Source organism: Oratosquilla oratoria, chromosome 6 (genome assembly GCF_046742065.1).
Source record: "Oratosquilla oratoria isolate Oo_2021 chromosome 6, ASM4674206v1, whole genome shotgun sequence".
Taxonomy (NCBI): Eukaryota; Metazoa; Arthropoda; class Malacostraca; order Stomatopoda; family Squillidae; genus Oratosquilla; species Oratosquilla oratoria.
In genome coordinates, this window is record NC_134782.1 from 50541252 (window position 1) to 50563751 (window position 22500).

General features: G+C 42.0%; 1 protein-coding gene across 1 annotated transcript in view; it reads left to right on the forward strand.

Moving 5' to 3' along the window:
• Window positions 1-22500, forward strand: part of LOC143026009 (uncharacterized) — a 230937-nt gene that overhangs the window by 143136 nt on the left and 65301 nt on the right. The window contains exon 10 of the mRNA XM_076185997.1: window positions 4863-5168. Coding sequence (XP_076042112.1) covers window positions 4863-5168 — 306 coding nt within the window. The remainder of the gene's footprint in view (window positions 1-4862; window positions 5169-22500) is intronic.

Here is a 22500-nt window from a genome sequence, read left to right on the forward strand (position 1 = left end):
CCAAGCTGTTTTATCCCTTTGAGCGTTGGCCCTTTGGTAGTGAAGAGAGTTACAAGGATGGCTTGTATGTGTCCTACATGTAGAGACTTCAGGGTTGAAGCTTTGCCCAACTTTACAAGAATGATTGCAAAATGGCTACCAGTATTTGGCACTTTCCCCGGTTGTCCAAACACATAAGACAAAGGTGACATTCCAAGAGAGTAACTGGATTATAGTGCACCCCTAAGGGGCATTTAGACGGTCAAACGGTTTGACAAACCCGGTTTGTCAAACAAGTGTTTGAAGTGATGTTTGACCGTGTGAATAGGGTATCTGGTTGTCAAACACGTTCGACAAACGTGTTTGACGACCAAATACCCCATTCACACGGTCAAACATCACTTTCAAACACTTGTCTGACAAACCGGGTTTGTCAAACCGTTCGACCGTGTAAATGGCCCTTCAAACCTCTGACACATAATCGTGACTAAAGTGAGTTCGAGTAAAAACGACTTTGGTTACAATCTTCCATTTTTCGAATCTCCAAACGTCAAATCACATTTGCGAAATATATTGAGAAGCTGAGTGACGAACGAAGAGAAGTGAAACATATACAAATATTAGACACATTGTTGAATTGTAGACTTGGGGACGTCTCGAATACTCGAAGCCAAGTCGTCTTTCAGTTTTCCAAGCTCATAACATTTGACATGAATCTTGAATGTATGCCGGGGGCTTACAACATGGCAACGTGATTAATATATCTTTTGGTGTAAAACTACATGTTATTGACCACATGTTCAAGCTTGAGACATTAATGAATCTCAACCGTCCAAGTCTCTCCTTTCGTCTCAAGATTACTCCACGAATGAATAAACTTTCGTGGTCTTAACCGCATAAAACACTACAAGTTATGCCATCAATTTAACAAGGTGAAGTGTTGAAGCGAAGAAAAGAACGCTAAGATTACTCACGTCTGAACGCAGCGAGAACTTTGTCCCACTCTCCTTGTCTGAACGCAATAATTGTCATACAGTTTTGGTGGATTTTGGTGGTAGGATATTCTTTTTTTTTCCATAATCCTTGACGCTCTCCCTCATTCCCTCCCTACCTCTTGAAACCCTCTCCCTCTTCTTGGCAACACTCTATCTCCCCTTCCACATCCCTCTCCCCTCCATCATCCCTCTCCCACCCCTCACTCCTTCCCCCTCCCTCATCCCTCTCCCCTCCCGTACCCCTTTCCGTCCCCCTATCCCTTTGCCTCCCTCCCCTCTTCCTCCCTCCCACCTCCCCTCTTTCCCTCCCTACCTCACTTTCCCCCTCACTCACTCTCCCTAGCAGCCTTTTATCTTCCGTCCATTACCTTGGAGCACAGGACCTCCCCTCCCTCTCCCTGTCTAGACAATCCCTACCTTCTTTTCCCTCTCATGCAGCGTCCTACCTTCTACCCTCCCTACCTTCTTTTCCCTCTCATGCAGCGTCCTACCTTCTACCCTCCCTCTCCTAAGTAGCGTCCTACCTTCTCCACTTGCTCTCGTTTGAAACATAAGGTTGCCTTCCTCCCACTTAATGAATTCTTTGCCTCCATCCCTCCCTCTCTCCCTCCCTCCACTTCTAGCTTTCGACTTCCTTCTCTTCCTTCCCTCAATAGCCTTCGACCTGTCTCCCTCTCTCTCCCCTCGTTTTCCTCCCTCTTCATAGTAACCCTCAACCTCCCTCCCTCCCTCCCTCCTTTCTCCCTTGAGGTAGATAACCTCACTCTACTTTCTAGTGCCCATCGAGTTTTTCTTGTACGAACCCCAGTCCTTATGTTTTATGTTTGACTTTACCTTGTACTACTTCTTTATTTAGACCCAGCCTCTGCACTTTCTAGTTACCTCCAGGATTTTACATGTTTTACAGAGTTTTAGCAGCTACTTGTATTCATCCTTCAAACATATCCTGTTTAAGTAAAAGCAGCAACGACTGCAACAGCACTGTAGTCGAGAGGGCAAACGCAGAGTATGGGATCCAATGTATTTGACGTTTCGCCCTGCAAGACTTCTTCAGACGAAGCTCTGCTGGGCGAAACGTTAAATATATTGGATCCCATACTCTGCGTTTGGCCTCTCTCCTACATATCCTGTTTAGCCTTAGAATTTATCTTTTCAATTTTGCCTAAATTTATGCCCTTTTTACTGAGCTGGAATCTCTACCTCTTTTTTCAAACCACCACGTCAACTTCTTCTGTTTATTCGTAGCCTCTACTTCTTTCGTAAGAACATAAGGATAGAGGAGACTGCACGAGACCATAAGGCCTACACTATGTACTATAGTTCCATGTCCTTACCACCTGCTAATCTTCTCTTAAAGCAACCAATAGCTTCAGCGCTCACTACACGGTTACCTATGTTTACTCCATTCGTTAACCATTCTATTGGTAAACCAATTCTTGACTATTTCCTTCTCAAACCTAAACTTGCCAAATTCAAACCTGTTACTACCAGTCCTGCCCTGCCGTCTTAATTTGATGACCTTGCCTGCATCACCCTTGACCCAATATCTTATATCAATACCTGTGCGCTTGACAGCATTATCGTTCTCATTTTCACACTTGCAAGTGTAGACATGACTCTGCAACAAAGGTGGCCTTTGTCAAATTCTAGCACTTCGTGATAGCTTGCCATCAGGGGGACTAGATTTAACATAATTATGTTGAATTAAACATATTTTTCCATAAAATACCATATTAATAAAAAGATATATTTATAACAGCAATCTAACGTATTAAGGGGAACAAATCATTTAGCATTATGTTTGCCAATCTAGCATAATTTCAGATGTTGTCTATCTTATTCCAACTTTAGAAATCCCTGACTGCCATTCTCCTCGTTGACGCTGTTCATCATGTTATACAGCATAACTCCAAGTCATGTGTGACGTGGCTTGCTATCGTGTTCCCCGCCCACAGCTCCTACTACTTACGATATATTAACATGCCCCAAGCAAAAGGGACTACATCATTATTATAACCAAGCTTTATCTTACCACTCCCACTCCCACGCTGTGGGAAGTGAGAAACCCCTGGTATAGCAAAGCCCTGTCACTTGTGGCAAACTGCTGTCCTTTTGAGGCCGGTGTTGGGTCGCCTCCCTGCCTGGCCAGGGCTCTCGCGAACCAACGCGACATAGCCTGTAGTGGGTCCCGGGAATCGAACTCACGACCACCTACTCATGAGTTCGATACGGTATCCACCTCGTTGTCCAAGTTTTACCTTGAAAATTATAATGTTCCAGACAACAGTCACAGACCGAGAAACTCTATTAGTTTCCACATACAAAATGATAATAATAATAATGATAATAAAAACAATAAAAAACAAGACTTTATGATAAAGCATAGTTAAGTTTCTGTAAATATAATAACCCCCGTACTGTATTATTAAGAACATCAGAACACAAGAATAGAGGAGATTGCAAGAGACTATAACGCCTAAACTAGGCAGTTCCATGTCCCTAACCACCTGTCACCTCTATCCATAAGATTGTCTAATTTTCTCTTTTAGCTACCAATGGTTCCAGCGCTCGCTAACTACATGGTTACTAAGTCTATTCCATTCGTTAACCTCTTTATCGATAAACCAATTCTTGCCTATTGCCTTCTTAAGCCTAAATTCATAGTTATATGCACTCGACTATTAACTGCAGATGTTATCAACTCTTGTCCCATTAAGTTCTTCCAGTCACCATCTACCTGTACTCCCATTAGCCAGACACCGAATATGGATCAAAATTGGATTATGGATTTGAATTGGACAGATTTAGGTTTAACAAGGAAATAGGCGATAATTGGTTTACTAATAGGGTGGTCAACGAATGGAAGATTTAGTAATTATGTAGTGAAAGCGGAAATAATTGGTTGATTTAAGAGAAGATAACTTTATGTATAGGGATAACAGGTGGTATGGGACATGGAACTGCCTAGTGTAGGCCTTATGGTCTCTTGCAATCTCCTCCATTCTTATGTTCTTATAAGGTAAGGGGCCTACGACAGGAGGCGCGTAGCTGCGGCCGAAGCCGTTACCTTTGCCCTATTATGCGCTTGTATTTTTGGGTCAGGTAACAAACAACCACTGCTGAGAATCAGAGAAAAGTAAGGGGCTCGAACCCACAACTAAGCGAATGCGAGACCAGCATGTTTCCGATTACGCCACGAGCGAATATAGAATAGTAATACTCGTATATGAAGGCTAATACAATATACATTGTTAATACAATAGGGGAATTAATGTAGAATTTCGAATTATAAATACTATACCATACACAGATATTACCGTCACAAGCAATATATATTAGTACTGTAAATGCAAGATGGAAACTTTAGTTACTGTTCTGTAGTTACTGTTCATTATTGAACTTCAGTCATGTACAAACCCTGGGATTACTTTTTGTGAACCGCAGGTTTTCGGAGACAAATCTCTACTTAGGAATGCTTGGTAAAAGCTTTTAAATCTTATTACCCATTGTGTATGTTGTTGCTATCAATATCAAAGAGACCAAATTTGAAAAAAAAAAGTGCAAAGCTTTTATCTCCTCGACTTAGGCATTAGAAAACTTCACAAACTGTTAGACTTTATAATATATATATATATATATATATATATATATATATATATATATATATATATATATAAATATATATATATATATATATATATATATATATATATAAATATATATATATATATATATATATATATATATAGTTTATATTACATTATCCTATATATTTCTTTATATCATATATATTTATATATGAATTTCTATTAGTTTGTATTATATATATATATATATATATATATATATATATATATATATATATAATTTTTTTTTTTTTTTTTTAAGATTACGACGGTGGAGTCCGCGCCCTTGACACATACGGCCGGTGACTCCTTCCTCCCGAACACAAGCAGAGCCGGAATCTCCAGCCTCCGAGCAGCCCTGTCCCAGCTCGGATCACCTCTCATCTCGGAGGTGACGTCAGACGTCACCGTCAATCCTCAGGAAGAGTTGCTGGAGCTCGGAAGTGACGGGTTTCCCGTCCCAGAGGCGGCCTTAATGATGGAGGGGGACGGCGAGGAGCTGACCTCCGTGGTGACGTCACAGCCACTTGAGACCGTGACCGTTCAGTACATCGTTGAAGGCGAAGAGGTAAGTGGGACTCATATCGAAGTGCTAGGCCGGTGTCACACTGCCCGGCGCCGCCGTTGCGGCTTGTTGTTGGCGCCAGCAAAGTCTCCTTTATGAGTCGTTAGACTCGGAAGGTTATGACAGCATTCTAGTCTGGGGGAGATGGTTGTCCCTACATCACGTTCTGTCTATCGCCAGGTGATTTTGTTAAGATAAATAAGCTTCCTCACAGCTGGCCGCATCCGGCGTCGCCGCATAATGTGACACTGACCTTAAGATGAGTGATGAATAGGTTTACGTAGATCACTTTTTTTTTTCTGGTGAACAAATGATAGACTGGCATATTATGATGATTCATTTGAGTTGCTTATTTACCGCTGTTGTTTTATGTATAATCATTTATAACCATCATCGTCGTCGTCATCAACGTCGTCATCATCATCATCATCATTCCCATCATCACCATATAGAATATTTTGCTTTATCACTTTTTATCAATATTCCTCTATATTCTATTTAGAAGTGGGGACTCGTTCTATATTCAGCGCATTTTTCTATATAGAAGACTTGATGCTTGGGTGATGTCACCGGAACAGCTGCCCTGTGCCCAGACACCAAGGGCAAGAGGCAGTTATCGCTAGCATCGAAAGGAGTTTAATCACGATTTGAGACTAACGCACCATCTATATACTTGGAAATTGGTATGTTATAACACATATGTAAAAGTTCACTATAAACCCACTATCGGAGAAAAAATGACGGAAGTACAGGGAAACTATATATTTCGACTACTATCTGTAGTCCTCTTCAGCAGAATGATGAAGAGGACTACAGTGAATCTATATACTTATTTTATTTTGTCTATAGCCAGACTATTTGAACTACTAGTGTTAATGACGATAAAATAGCGAATGAATCAGAGTGTAATATCACTTCAGAGAGATGCGCTATAAATCTATTCCGCCTGTTACGCAACGTTTCAAGGCTCAAGACCTAAACTGATTCTAAAATAAAGGTGTTATTACACTGAGCTATCTCCTCTCCCACATTCTACCTCCAACCTCCATTTGAATAATTAGAATATGACTTAGCTTACAGAAATCTGGACTTATCCAAGAACATTTCAATGGTATGTTTAACATTCGTGCCGGCTTACAATCTATTAGTTCATCATTCAGGTTTGCTGTATACAACTGATAAACCATTTGATATTTGGAGATTTGGAAAATGAAATAAGAACATAAGAACATAAGAAATAAAGGAGACTGCAAAAGACCATAAGGCCTACACTAGGCAGCTCCGTATCCATCACCACCTGTCATCCCCATCCATAAAGTTGTCTAATCGTTTTTTAAAAAAACTGATAGTATCAGCAACCGAAGTCGTTTTTACTCAAACAAACTCTCGTCTGTTGGCGCTGGTGAAGCCCGTGGAAGCCCAGTGTGATAATCTCCTTAATGTGGGGCTGTGTCGCTGACCTGGTTAAGAGGAGTAACACTGACCTCAATATTGACAGTCTGCGTGCGCGTCACAAAAATTAAGTTATATCCCGATCAGGGGGATGCTTCGGGGTGGGAGGGAAAAAAAAAAAAAAAAAGAGAGAGAGAGAGAGAGAGAGAGAGAGAGAGAGAGAGAGAGAGAGAGAGAGAGAGAGAGAGAGAGAGAGAGAGAGAGAGAGAGAGAGAGAGAGGTGGAGGGAGACGGGGAGAGTGGGAAATAAAAATCATGAATCATTTTGTGAATATTCTTCCATGAAACACACACACACACACACACACACACACACACACACACACACACACACACACACACACACACACACACACACACACACACACACACACACACACACACACACACACACACACACACACACACACACACACACACACACATGACCAATGCCAATAATGCTATTTTATATGATTTTTTTTTCGGTTATCATTTTTTTCTTGTTATTTACATTTTAGCATATTTTCTTTTTTCTTTTATTATTTATTTTATTATTATTTATTTATTCTATTTATTACTTTATTACTATTATTATTATTGTTATTATTTTATTTAACACACACACACACACACACACACACACACACACACACACACACACACACACACACACACACACACACACACACACACACACACACACACACACACACACACGACCAATACCAATAATACTATTTTATATGATTTTTATTTTTTGTTTTGTTTCGGTTCTCATTTTTTGTTATTTACATTTTGACATTTTCTTTTTTCTTTTATTATTTATTCTATTATTATTTATTATCTATTTTATTTATTATTTTTATTATTTTATTTAACCTAACCGTACCTAACCTAACTGTTCCTAACCTAACCTAACCACTTACAACCACCACTTACAACCACCACTTACAACCACCACTTACAACCACCACTTACAACCACCACTTACAACCACCACTTACAACCACCACTTACAACCACCACTTACAACCACCACTTACAACCAACACTTACAACCACCACTTACAACCACCACTTACAACCAACACTTACAACCACTACGCGAATAACCACGACTTACAACCACGACTTGCAACCGCCAACACTTACAACCTAACCTAACCTAACCTAACCTAACCACTTACAACCACCACTTACAACCACCACATATAACCACAACTTACAACCACTACGCGAATAACTACGACTTACAACCACGACTTCCAACCGCCAACACTTACAACCTAACCTAACCTAACCACTTACAACCACCACTTACAACCACCACTTACAACCACCACTTACAACCACCACTTACAACCACCACTTACAACCACCACTTACAACCACCACTTACAACCACCACTTACAACCACCACTTACAACCACGACTTACAACCACTACGCGAATAACTACGACTTACAACCACGACTTCCAACCGCCAACACTTACAACCTAACCTAACCTAACCTAACCTAACCACTTACAACCACCACTTACAACCACCACTTACAACCACCACTTACAACCAACACTTACAACCATCACTTACAACCAACACTTACAACCACTACGCGAATAACCACGACTTACAACCACGACTTGCAACCGCCAACACTTACAACCTAACCTAACCTAACCGTACCTAACCGTACCTAACCTAACCTAACCGTACCTAACCTAACCGTACCTAACCTAACCGTACCTAACCTAACCGTACCTAACCTAACCGTACCTAACCTAACCGTACCTAACCTAACCGTACCTAACCTAACCGTACCTAACCTAACCTAACCGTACCTAACCTAACCTAACCGTACCTAACCTAACCTAACCGTACCTAACCTAACCTAACCTAACCTAACCTAACCGTACCTAACCTAACCGTACCTAACCGTACCTAACCTAACCTAACCTAACCTAACCTAACCGTACCTAACCTAACCTAACCTAACCGTACCTAACCGTACCTAACCGTACCTAACCTAACCGTACCTAACCTAACCTAACCTAACCGTACCTAACCTAACCTAACCTAACCTAACCTAACCTAACCTAACCTAACCGTACCTAACCGTACCTAACCTAACCGTACCTAACCGTACCTAACCTAACCTGTTCCTCCTCCTCCTCCTCCTCCTCCTCCTCCTCCTCCTCCTCCTCCTCCTCCTCAAGCGCCGGGAATGGCGACATAATGATGGTTTCTTGAGTCTTGGTACCAGATACACCAGGTGGCATACCAGTGTAAACCGGCAGTGTTAACCGCCGGGCTCCATCCTCCTCCTCCCCTCCTCCTCCCCCTCCTCCTCCCCCTTCTCCTCCTCCCCCTCCCCCTCCCCCTCCTCCTCCCCCTCCTCCTCCCCTCCTCCTCCTCCCCCTCCTCCTCCCCCTCCTCCCCCTCCTCCTCCTCCCCCTCCTCCTCCCCCTCCTCCTCCTCCCCGTCCTCCTCCTCCTCCCCCACTCCCTCCGCCTCCTCCTCCCCCTCCTCCTCCTCCCCCCCCTCCTCCTCCCCCTCCTCCTCCTCCTCCCCCTCCTCCTCCCCCTGGCATTGGTCATATTTATCAAATAAATATCAAATACTTAATGAGATGATGATGATGATAATACTGATAATGATTCGGTATAAGGTACCACGATTAGGAGGCTATGTCGGTGCCCCTTACAGAGGACTTTGTAGCATGAAATTTCATGAACCATGCCTTTGGTTCAACTCGCTGGGTTGGAACTGTCGCCACCTCGACATCTTGCGGGTCGCGCTGGGCGCGTGATTGGTGACTTGGCTCGTTGTGATGTGTGCGGCTTCTGTGATTTTTCTTAATCTCTTTTCCGGTATTTTGTGGAGAACCTCGACGTTATTCCAGTTGGAAAGATGTCCGTGTGTATCTACGTTTACCACCAAAGAGTTAGATGTTCTGTGGTGGTGTAGATCACTCTTTTGTCCGTACACTCTTTTTTCGATGCCACGCGATGACTCTCCGTAGTACGTGGGCCGGACAACCCCCACATGGAATCTTGTACACAATGCTGGATGTTAAGATGGATATCTTTGTTGTTTCGTCTGTGACATTCCTACGTAGTATTTCAGAGTTAACTTCAGTGTGTACAGGAATGTTCGTGCCGTTAAAGAGTGGTAAAGTTCTCTCGTCCTGAATGACTGTGATGAGGTTTTGCGTTATCATCGTGTTGCGAGTAGGAGTTGAATTGTCTGAAGAGTTGGAAGTAGAAGGGGGTTATGGTTGGCGGGGACATAGCTTGGCCTCGTAAATAGGGTCAGTATGTCGAGTCAGAGAGGGCTTTGGACACGTTCATGTATTAAGGAAAATATGTGTGGAGACAGTGTTGCTCCTAGGTGGCACTGAGAACGGAAAAATATCTACTTACCCAGTGTGATGTTGGAGTACGGCGGTGAGTGACGGGCCTACAGTGGGGCGAGAGAAGATGGAAGGATGCACTGCTGGAAACAAGGGAAACATTTAGTAAATGGTTGTGGGAAGTGGGTTAGAAAATATGTAACGAAGATGTGACTGGATTATACGAGAATGAGATAAAGGTGAATCATTCTTGCGCAGCTTAGAAGCGGTGAGTGGTGGAGCGTTGGCTCGTAGATGCTGCGACGGTCTCTGGCTCGTAATGGTGATTGGGAGGAGAGCGATGCGATGGGGAGATGGTCCGACTCGTGCAGTGGTGGAGAAGGGTAGTCCAACGTCTCTATGTTGTCGTGGTGGAGGCGGCGGGTGTCGTGGGTGGTGGAGAATTGCCTCTGATGGAGATTCCCTTGTAGGTGTTGGAGAATGCGTCTATGTTGACGTGGTGGAGCGGGCGTCGTGCTCTGGTGGAGATTCCCTTGTAGGTGTTGGAGAATACGTCTATGTTGACGTGGTGGAGCGGGCGTCGTGGTGTTGGAGAAATGCCTCTGGTGAAGATTTCCTTGTGGATGTTGGAGAATGCGTCTCTATGTTGACGTGGTGGAGCGGCGGGTGTGGTGGGTGTCGGAGAAAACAGATAAGAGGGATTAGGGTAGAGCTAGGGCTTCGTTTCGTAGCTGCGGGCGGTGCGGCTGCGAGCAGTCCCCTCGTATGTAAGATGCTTCAGTGAAGATCGAAGCTGTCGTTGAATTGTTTGCTTTGGAGTGGCGTGGGTTGTGGATAATGCAGCGAAGAGCATTGGATTGTAATTGGAATGCTGGAAGGTGCTTCGAAGGAAGAAGTGTTGGACTGCTGCTTTGATGTCCACAGCTGTAGAGTTAGTTTCGTTTCGCAATACCACGTGTGCCACCACAAATGTAGGTTATGTTACTCTACATTGAAATAGTTGGTGAAAGAATCTCAGGCAGAGTTCTTTGCTTTAATTCCCCAAGAGAAAAGCTGTTCTGTTCTAACTACTACATACACGGCAAGACCTCAGGAAAGCTCAAAGGGTTACCAGATACATATTATCTACATATCTACAATGGTTGCCAATTTATGAAATAAGGAGGCTGCTGTCATATCAGTTGAAAGAAATTTGGATGGCTAATTTACGTCGGTTGAGACATCGGCCGATGCAGATGTTGACCCGAGACACAGGTGGTGCTGTTGTTCAAGTAGAGCTCTTTGAACTGGGCGCCGAGAATCTTTTGTTTCCAATGGGCGTCGTCAACAAAGGTCGGTTAGCTTGGTCACCGAAACATTGGAAGTTCCTTGGGAGACTGTAGTCTTGTCGCTGAAACAACATCTTGTAGCATATGATGAGTGCGCACGCGTGCACGCTAGTACCGAATGGAGACACAGCTACGAAGATGCGAAAGTCATCGAAGTGTTGCATACATTGAATATAACATATGTACATTATATATATATATATGTATATGTATATATATATATATTATATATATATATGTATATATATATATACATATATGTAATATATATATGCAACAATAATCACAATAAAGCGTGATTAAGGATACTTGAAGTAACCACAAGGAAATCAGAGAACGGAATACTAAACCGTCCATTAAGTCATCTTCAGAGTATAAAGAAATACAGTTGATGATTGCAAAAGATATAGTAATTAGAGGAAGATAGGGAACGTCACAACAATAAATGTGCACATCGTGGGACGCTGTATCACGAAATAAATATAATAGCTGCAATAACAAGCACACATAATAAAAAGACCAAAAACATAACAAAAAAGAAAAGTATTGTTAAATTCATTTATAGTTAATGCAACCCACAAAGTGCACATTTATTGTTGTAGCCTTTCCTGTCTTGCTTTCATTACTTTATTTATGACCCCATCTTTTGTATTTTTTTGTACTCCGAAAATATCTTTATAGACGAACACGTTTAGTATTCCATTCTTTGATTTTCTTGTGGTTCCTGCATATATATATATATATATATATATATATATATATATATATATATATATATATATATGTGTGTGTGTGTGTGTGTGTGTGTATACTTTATATATGTGCACACACACACACACACACACACACACACACACACACACACACACACACACACACACCACACACACACACACACACATACACACACACACACACACACACACACACACACATACACACACACATACACACACACACACACACACACACATATATATATAAATAAATGTGTGTGTGCGTGTGTGTGTGGGTGTGTGTGGGTGTGGATGTGTGGGTGGGTGGGTGTGCGCGTGTGTTTGTGTGTGTAGACACGTGGTTATGTACGTGTGTGTATGTGCGTGTGTGTATTTGAGTGTATATGTGTGTGTGTGCGTTTGTTTGTTTGTGTGTGGGGGTATTCACCTTGGTCTTTGGATCACGTGCTGGACTCGTGATCGACAGCTATTTCCCTCCCGGAAGAGAGCTCAGAGCTCGTATGACCGATCTATGGGTAATACTGTGACCTTACACGCACGCACGCACACACACACACACACACACACACACACACACACACACACACACACACACACACACACACACACACACGCGCGCGCGCACACACCCAACTCCCCGCCCACGAGAATTGGAGTAACGACTCGAAACGCAGTGATACTGAATCTATTTCAGTCCTGGGTGGGATTCGAACCCGGACCGCCGTAGTGACAGTCGGGGACTCTACCAACCGCGCCACCCAGTCGTGTGAGTGCGTGAATGTGCGTGTGTGTGTGTGTGTGTGCGTGTGTGTGTTTGTGTGTGTGTATGTATGTGTGTGTGTGTGTATGTGTGTGTGTGTATTTGTGTGTGTGTGCATGTGTGTATATTTGTGTCCGTTCGTGTACGTGTTCATTTGTGTCCGTGTGCGTATACAACGAGATCCGATACCATTAGCTGTAGCCTCATGTGCAGTGACATATTAATTAGTTGTCAGTGCATAGACAGATCAATATATTGGAATTCATGCACGATTACCTACTGGCTGGATATTTGAGCCGAGGAGGGGCTCATGAAATAGGACCGAATATGGGGGGCCTACCATTCTTCCCTTACTCGGGGGACGGAGGAAATTATGCTGCCGTTTTACCTTGTCGCTCGACATCCCGTTAGAGTCTATGGAAGAATTTCTTTTCGTTCTTTCTTCATCTTATTCTCCTTCCTCTTCTTTTTTTCTTCTTTTTTCTTTTCATCTTCTTTTTTTTCTCCTTTTTCTTCTTTCCATCTTCTTCTTTTTCTTCTTTTCATCTTCTTCTTCTCATTATTATTTTTCCTTTGCCTCTTCCTTCTTCTTCTTCTTCTTCTTCTTCTTCTTCTTCTTCTTCTTCTTCTTCTTCTTCTTCTTCTTCTTCTTCTTCTTCTTCTTCTTCTTCTTCTTCTTCTTCTTTTCTTCTTCTTTTCTTCTTCTTCTTCTTCTTCTTCTTCTTCTTCTTCTTCTTCTTCTTCTTCTTCTCACCATCATCATCATCTTCATTTGCGTCGTCGTGCCCTTCGTTTTCTTCGTCTTGTTCTTCTTCTCCTTTGTCCTCTTCTTAATCTCATTCTTATTTCATCTTCTTATGTTTTCTTGAATTACTTCTCCGTCTTCTTCTATTTTTCTCCTTCCTCTTCCTACTCTTCTTCTTATCCACTTTTCCTCTTCTTCTTCTCCTTCTTCTTTATCTTTTCCTTTTTCAGTTTCTACCATACATTATTTGTCATCCTTCCTATTTTCTTTTTGTTCTGTTATCTTTTTCATACACTGTTCTCTCCTTGTCTCCCTTCCTCTCCTGCTCTTTTTATCTTCTCTCGTTCTCTTTATGATCTTCTTTGTCTCTTCTTCCTCTTTCTTGTCTTCTTTTTCTTCTTTCCCTCCTTTTCGTTACACCAGATTATCCGTAAGTGTAGAAGCAGCAGTAAACCATAATCCAGACCTCTTTTTCCTTCTTCTTGTTTCGATTTTGTTTATTCACTTGTTTATTTATTTTTGTCGTTTGACTCCCCTCTTTTCCATTTCCATCTAATTACCTTTCATTTTCCAACTCTCTTCCTCTTCTTATTCCTCTTGCATCTCTTTTTCTCTTTTGTTTTTCTCCTCTCCTCTCCCTCCTTCTTCTTAGCTTTATTATTATTCTCATTTCCCTTTAATTTCTGCTGGAGGGACTTACTGTCACTCTAACGTCCAAAACCTTTTACTCTTGTTTTCTTTTGCTTAAGTTCCCCCAGCCATTATATAGTATATCAGCTTTGCGTTAATGCACCCTCCCTGTTTCCTCCCCTAGTGTCTGTTCCTTACCTCCCCCAACACACACACACACACACCCAACCCTCATCCAAGTTCTTCTCCCACCACTCTCTCTTGGGATGTGGAAGCAGCGAGTTTCTGGTAACTTGTACCAAGCCATTGGGAGTTGCACTGGAGTCAAGTTATGGGAGTTTTCATCAGCGACTAGATACAGTAGAAAGTTTTGCAAACTCGATCATCTCGGAGAGCTAGAGCCTTTTATTTCGGAAGGTTTGGGATATATCAGAATTACCTCTCTTGATTAAATGAAATTCTTTTCCTCCGGAAAAAAATAACTTGGAAAAAAATCTTCAAAGTTAGACTTTCCCAGCAGAAGCCAATTAAAGGAGAAGTGTAGACAAAATCCCCCTTTTTTCATGGAAATTTTGAAGTTGAGAAATAAAAAAAAAATGTAGGATATTTCCTTCATCATTCAAAATTTCTGTTTTCTATTGTGAATTCAGCAGTAAGTCACTGTAAGTGCTGCTGTGCATCAAACGAATAAAAAATAAAGGAATGTAGGATATTTTCTTCATCATTCAAAATTTCTGTTTTCTATTGTGAATTCAGTAGTTAGTCACAAAAAGCGCCGTTGTGCTTCGAACGAATTACATCTCATAAGAATGGTTATTATGAAAATAAGAAATATAATTACTTGTGTGTTTTTTATCCTTGAAAATGACACAATTCTTATTATATACCCCAGCATTCCAAGAGCATGAACATTACTATCCTTATAAGGAACAATATTATAACAAAGAGAGGAAATTAAGTCGTACATATTTTGTTGAAAAATATCATGGTTTCTATGGCACCAACAGAATTATGCAAATCTCGGGTCTGAATTTGTCAGATAAATGACGTTTCTCGTTATCAATCTTATGAAATTTAAATAACCTGCATAACGGAAATCTACGATATATTTGGAAAAAAAAATCGTATTTTTTATGAATTTGATTTCCTCTCATACCTATTTGGTCCTCTATTCAGACCAGTATGGGTGATTTCTCTTGGCTGGAAGAGGCAAATCGGCACACCCTGAGTCAAGTAGCTACCGCTTGGGCCGAAACCGCACGGTCCGCGGCTCCCTTCGCTTATTGGTGGGTGCCTATACTCTCCCACGGCCCCTGGAACTGTTGGATTAATATATATAGTCAGATCCTAAGTCTTTCCTCATCGGGCTCAGTGGTGGGTAGGGACGTGGGAAAACGAATGGAAGACATATGTACATAGCATATAAAAACGATATTTACGGTGGAGGTGTGACTGTAACCTGCCCATGTCAGAACCACTAAACCCACTGTGTTAGTTGCCAGGGTATTGTAAATGAGACAGGTCGAGTCAAGCCCGGGGTGAACCTCCGGTGGGCTCATAGTGTAGGCGCCTGTAACACCCTCTCCTGCTCCCTGGATGATCGACTACTTCTTTATTTGGGAGAGCACGGATTGGATATGATGGTTCTCAGAGGCGAGAAGACGGGGCACTGTTGAGATCAATAGTGAGGGTTACACCTACTTCTGGTCGTTGAGGCCCACATCGCGGAAGTAGATGGAGGCATATCTAACCGACTACAGAATCCCGATGTAAAGATTAATTCGGTTGACGAGCGTATAATGTTGACGAGGTTGAAGAATTGCTAGGGCTTCAACTCTTTTTGACGTTTATATTCCTACTGAGGCATATGAACTGGAAAAAGGGTCTGGATGCCCCGATCTGGAAGGAGAGAGAACACTGACATGACTGCCACAGTATTACATTGGTCAGCGTGCCAGGTAAGGTGCCTGCACATCTGTTCCTGATACGAATTGGTTAACATCTTTTATGAGACCGAACGGTCTTGTTTCATACCTGACAAGTAAGGAATTGAACGAGTATTAGCGTCTTGTGTTCCAGTGGATCACCGATGTGAGTTACTCCAGGGGTTTCTTGCAGTCTATGCTAATCTCAAGAAGGAATCTTTTGCGGAACCATAGGATTCCTGCGAAGATTATTGACCTGATGGCTGGCTTCTGGGATAGAGAGTGCTATAGATTATGTATGGAGCACTGATGTGAGTTACTGCAGGGGTTTCTTGCAGTCTCTGCTAATCTCAAGAAGGAATCTTTTGCGGAACCATAGGATTCCTGCGAAGATTATTGACTTGATGGCTGGCTTCTGGGATAGAGAGTGCTATAGATTATGTAGAAGGGGTGCTCAGTTTCTTTCTTGTTCTTTCAGTAGTGAGGCAAGAGTGTAACCTTGCCCCAACACTTTTCAGGACCTTACTAGCTGGGTGTTGGACAGATTTGTCGATCAATGTCGTTGCGGAGTCATTGACAACACTAAGGTCACTGACCTTGTCTGTACTGCCGATGCTGTACCTCTTCCTTGAAGTCAAGGTCTTCTATTGCAATACAAAAGTCTAGGTGTTTAGTGGTTTGCTAAGTGACACAGCTCAGTCTGTTCATGCACGTGGCAAGGGTTCTGAGGTCTTGGAAAGTTTCACTTATGCTGATAGTATTGATCATAAAGTGGTGGGTCATGTCAAGAACTCCTTTACCAAAAGATATGGCGCTGTCAATATTTATGAAGGAGGATTAAGATCCGAGTCTGCAAGTCACTTGTGTTCCCTACCAATCAATATCCTGGAGGAGGAGGGAAAGGAGAAGCAGAAGGAGAAGACGACGAAGGAAATGAAGAATGTAAAGAAGAAGAAACAAAGAGCATTGGGGCTAAACAGGAAAAGAAATAGAAAAAGACTGGAAATACTATACAATGATCGCATATTACTTTCCAAATGATAAAGTAGATTTCCAATATACGTTATTTAAATGGAATAGGTATGAAATATAGCAAACCAAATCATTAATGATATAACCATAGTGAAATGTATATTACTCTAATCAAAATAGGGTAAAGATATATTCTAGAATATAATCACATCAATGCAAAATGCTTTTCTATATTGGGCACTTTTGTAGTGAAAAAGAAAACGGGTCTCTCGCTGGCAAGAAAATGGGAAAAGGGGGAAGCACCGAGTAATGCCATCCATATGAAAAGCTTGAACATATTAATGTGTATGTGCGTGTGTGTGTGTGTGTGTGCGTGTGTGTACGCCTGCGCCTGTGCGTGTGTGTCTGTGCCTGTGCGTTTGTGTTAGAGAGTGCGTGTGTGGTTGTCTGCGTGTGTGGTTGTCTGCGTGTGAGCGTGTGTGTGTGTGTGTGTGTGTGTGTGTGTGTGTGTGTGTGTGTGTGTGTGTGTGTGTGTGTGTGTGTGTGTGTGTGTGTGTGTGTGTGTGTGTGTGTGTGTGTGTGTGTGTGTGTGTGTGTGTGTGTGTGTGTGTGTGTGTGTGTGTGTGTGTGTGTGTGTGTGTGTGTTATCATGGCTTGGATCACGTGCTGGACTCGCCAACGACAGCTCCCTCCCGGATGAGAGTTCAGAGCTCATATGGCCCAATCTATGGGTCATTTTGTGATCTTATACACACGCACACGCACACGCACACACACACACACACACACACACACACACACACACACACACACACACACACACACACACACACACACACACACACACACACATCCAAATTCCCTGTCCACTAAAGTTGGTGTGCCGGCACGCAGTGCAGCGATGCTAAATTGTTTTCAGCCGTGGGTGAGTCTCGAACACGGATCGTTGAATTAATGATCGAGAACGGTACCACTCCACCGCGTAACCGGTATTCGTGTGATTCACCAAGGTCTTGGATCACGTGTTGGACTCGTGATCGACAGCTATTACCTCCCGGAAGAGTGCTCGGAGTTCATATATGACCGATCTATGGGTCATTTCATATTTGTCCTATCGTGTAAACGCAAGCCGAAACACACACACACACACACACACACACACACACACACACACACACACACACACACACACACACACACACACACACACACACACACAACTCCCTGCCCACGAAAGCTGGAGTAACGAATCGCAGCGTAGTGATACTGAAATTATTTCAGTTCTGGGTGGGATTCGAACTCGGACCACCGTAGTGGCGGTCGGGATCACTACCACTGCACCATCGAGTCGGTGTGTGTGTGTGTGTGTGTGTGTGTGTGTGTGTGTGTGTGTGTGTGTGTGTGAGTGTGTGTGTGTGTGTGTGTGTGTGTGTGTGTGTGTGTGTGTGTGTGTGTGTGTGTGTGTGCGCGTGCGTCCGTGCGTGTGCGTGCGTGCGTGTGCGTGCGCGCGCGCGAGTGTGTGTGTGTGTGTGTGTGTGTGTGTGTGTGTGTGTGTGTGTGTGTGTGTGTGTGTGTGTGTGTGTGTGTGTGTGTGTGTGTGTGCGTGCTTCGGCTTGCATTTACACGATAGGACAAATATGAAATGATTATATATTTTTCAGGCCAAACAAAAATATTTATTCTTCCTACAGCATCAATGGAATCAATAGATATTCGCATTTTTCATACATCGTCGTCTTTTTTTCCATCCCGTTGTGTGATGTCATACTATCACAGAATCGTAAAATGCGCTTTTTCAACGAAAGACAAATAGAAGCGGAATGAATTATAGAAGATGTATAGGCATTGTTATATAGTTCCTTCAGCTGTTCCTCTGTCCTAGTAGTGCACTTATCTGCAACTGTCATATCACGAACATTTCTAGTATGTTATTTGATCACGAGAGCCTCGTAGCTCTAGAACTTTTTAATTTGCTAAATTAAGCAAACGAATAAATAATTTTGTGATACAAAAGTGTTTAACGCCAGAAGGGATATCTATGTTTTTTGAAAATCAGTAGCCCCAGGTATTCTGCACGGCTCTTGGCTTTTATGTTATTAAATATTCATTATTATTAAGCCTCACATTGCCTTGTCTGGCGTAACCTGGCCTTCCTTGGCCTTGCATGACCTACCTGGCCTTCCTTGGCCTTGCCTGACCTGGCCTTCCTTGGCCTTGCATGACCTGGCCTTCCTTGGCCTTGCCTGACCTGGCCTTCCTTGGCCTTGCCTGACCTGGCCTTCCTTGGCCTTGCATGACCTGGCCTTCCTTGGCCTTGCATGACCTGGCCTTCCTTGGCCTTGCATGACCTGGCCTTCCTTGGCCTTGCATGACCTGGCCTTCCTTGGCCTTGCATGATGACCTGGCCTTCCTTGGCCTTGCATGACCTACCTGGCCTTCCTTGGCCTTGCGTGACCTGGCGAGATGGTTTTGCTTAGTCCGGTTCGTTACTGACGGTATTAATTAGCTTACACACAGGCAAAGAAAATGTTTAGAAAGTTGAAATAAGATATTTGAGAAGATGATGAAGAATATGAAGAAGGAAGGGAGGAAGAAGGGGAGGGAGAAGGACAGGAAGAAGAAAGTAAGAAAGAAGAAGGAGAGGAAGAAGAAAATGAGAAAGAAGAAGATGAAGAAGAAGTGGAAGAAGAAGAGGAAGAAGGAAAATGAGAGAGGAAGTACAATAACAACAATAACAATATTAACAAAAAATGAAGAAGAATAAGAAAAATAAAAGAGAAAATGTAAAAAAGAAAAAGAAGAAATATTAAGAAAACAGTAGATGATGGACAAGACGAAAAATGAATAATTGGGGAGGAGGAGGAGGAGGAGAAGGAGGAGGAGGAGGAGGAGGAGGAGGAGGAGGAGGAGGAGGAGGTGGGGGAGGAAGAAGGGGAGGAGGAGAGTACGTTGAGGACGAGATGGATCTTATGCGAATTCAATTTATTTGCATTTAGGAGACGACGGGTGTCTCCGTAATAAGATGATACACGAAAGCCTCCAGAGATTTTCCCCGTCCCCCCACAGAACGGGAGCCCAGATGAATTATTCACAACGGTAAGTATATACCAGAGCCTCCTTACCCCCCCTCCATCAGGCGTAGTGCTGCAGAAGTTTGTTTTTTTATTCTTCTTCCTCTTCTTCTTCTTCTTCTTCTTCTTTCTTTTTTCTTTTTCTTTTCTTTTTTCTTCTTCTTTTCTTCTTCTTTTCTTCTTCTTCTTTTCTTCTTCTTCTTTTCTTCTTCTTCTTCTTCTTTTCTTCTTCTTTTTCTTCTTCTTCTCTACTTCTTCTTCTTCTTCTCTACTTCTTCTTCTTCTCTACTTCTTCTTCTTCTTCTTCTTCTTCTTCTTCTTCTTCTTCTTCTTCTTCTTCTTCTTCTTCTTCTTCTTCTTCTTCTTCTTCTTCTTCTTCTTCTTCTTCTTCTTCTTCTTCTTCTTCTTCTTCTTCTTCTTCTTCTTCTTCTTCTCCTCCTCCTCCTCCTCTCTCTCCTTCTTCGTCTTTTTCTTCTTCTTCTTCTTCTTCTTCTTCTTCTTCTTCTTCCTCTTCTTCTTCTTCTTCTTCTTCTTCTTCTTCTTCTTCTTCTTCTTCTTCTTCTTCTTCTTCTTCTTCTTCTCCTCCTCCTCCTCCTCCTCCTCCTCCTCCTCCTCCTCCTCCTCCTCCTCCTCCTTCTTTTTCTTCTTCTTCTTCTTCTTCTTTTCCTCCTCCACTTCCTTCTTCTTCTTCTTCTTCTTCTTCTTCTTCTTCTTCTTCTTCTTCTTATTCCTCTTCTTCCTCTTCTTCCTCTTCTTCCTCTTCTTTCTCTTCTTCCTCTTCTTCCTCTTCCTCTTCTTCTCCTTCTCCTTTTCCTACTCCTCCTTCTCCCTCTCCTTCTCCTTCTTCTTCTTCTTTTTTCTTCTTCGCCTTTTTTTCAATTCATATATCTTTTTGCTTTTATATTCTTCTTTCCCTAATTTCTTAAGCTCTTTTTCCGAATTGTACTTTCCCCCCTATAGATCACCTTTTATTATCATAATTATTATTGCTATTGTATTTTTGCTTTCATCTTCTTAAACTTTTCTCTCTCACTTTTTTTTTTTTTTTTGCTGCACAATATTTCTCTCTCTTTTTTGTCGTTTCCTTTTTTATTTCATAGATTTCCATTTATTTTTCACCTTCAGTATTACAGACATTGACGGTATGTTTCGTTATATAACTAATGTTGGAGTTGGTGGTGGTGATTGATGATGATGATGATGATGATGATGATGATGATGATGATGATGATGATGATGATGATGATGATGATGATGATGATGATGATGATGATGATGATGATGTTGTCGTTCCCTAGATTGTCTGTCCGAGCAGTCGCATGATGATGATGATGATGATGATGATGATGATGATGATGATGATGATGATGATGATGATGATGATGATGATGATGATGATGATGATGCTGAGGTTGGTGATGGTGATGGTGATGGTGATGATTGTGGTGGTGGTGATGGTGGTGATGGTGGTGATGGTTTTGATGGTGATGGTGATGATGATGACTGTGATGGTGGTGATGGTGGTGATGGTGGTGATGGTTTTGATGGTGATGGTGGTGAAGATGAGGGTGAGGATGAGTATGATGATGTCAACGAAGAAGGTGATGACGATTATAATGATAATGACGATGATGATGACAAAGATGACGATGTTGTCAAAGACGACGACGATGATGATGATGATGACAGTGATGATGGTGACAACGACGATGATGATGATGATACTGATGATGATGACGATGATGATGATGCCGACGACGACGACGACGATGATGACAAAGACGACGTTGTCGAGGGCGGCGGTTACAAAAACGACAAAAAACGAACAATGTTGACGATAGTAATGTCGGCGACATTGTCCTCAGAGACAGAATGACACAAAGTCCACCTCTCGTCGACGGTCAAGGGAAGAATCAATCAACGATAAACTCAAAACACCTTTCTTTGGTTTGATCAAAGACAAGGGATATTAAAAGAAAACGAAGCTCTTTGATGAAGGATACCATTCCATAGGAAAACGTTTTTCCAGATGAGAAAAGGCTGAATGAAGCCAACTTACAGGGAAAAATGGTCAAGTAACAAAGTTCGCACTTTTGTGGTCACTTATGAAACGTTGCGTAATGAGATTTTCCATCTTTATTTTATTTTACATTATCATGTTTCATTTAATTTAATTATTACTGTTATGATCATCCTTATTGCTGTTGCTATTATCTTTATTATTATTATCTAATATTATTATTATTATTATTATTATTATTATTATTATTATTATTATTATTATTATTATTATTATTATTATTATTATTATCATTATCATTATTATTATTAGCATTATTATTATTGTTATTAGCATTATTATTACTATTAGCATTATTA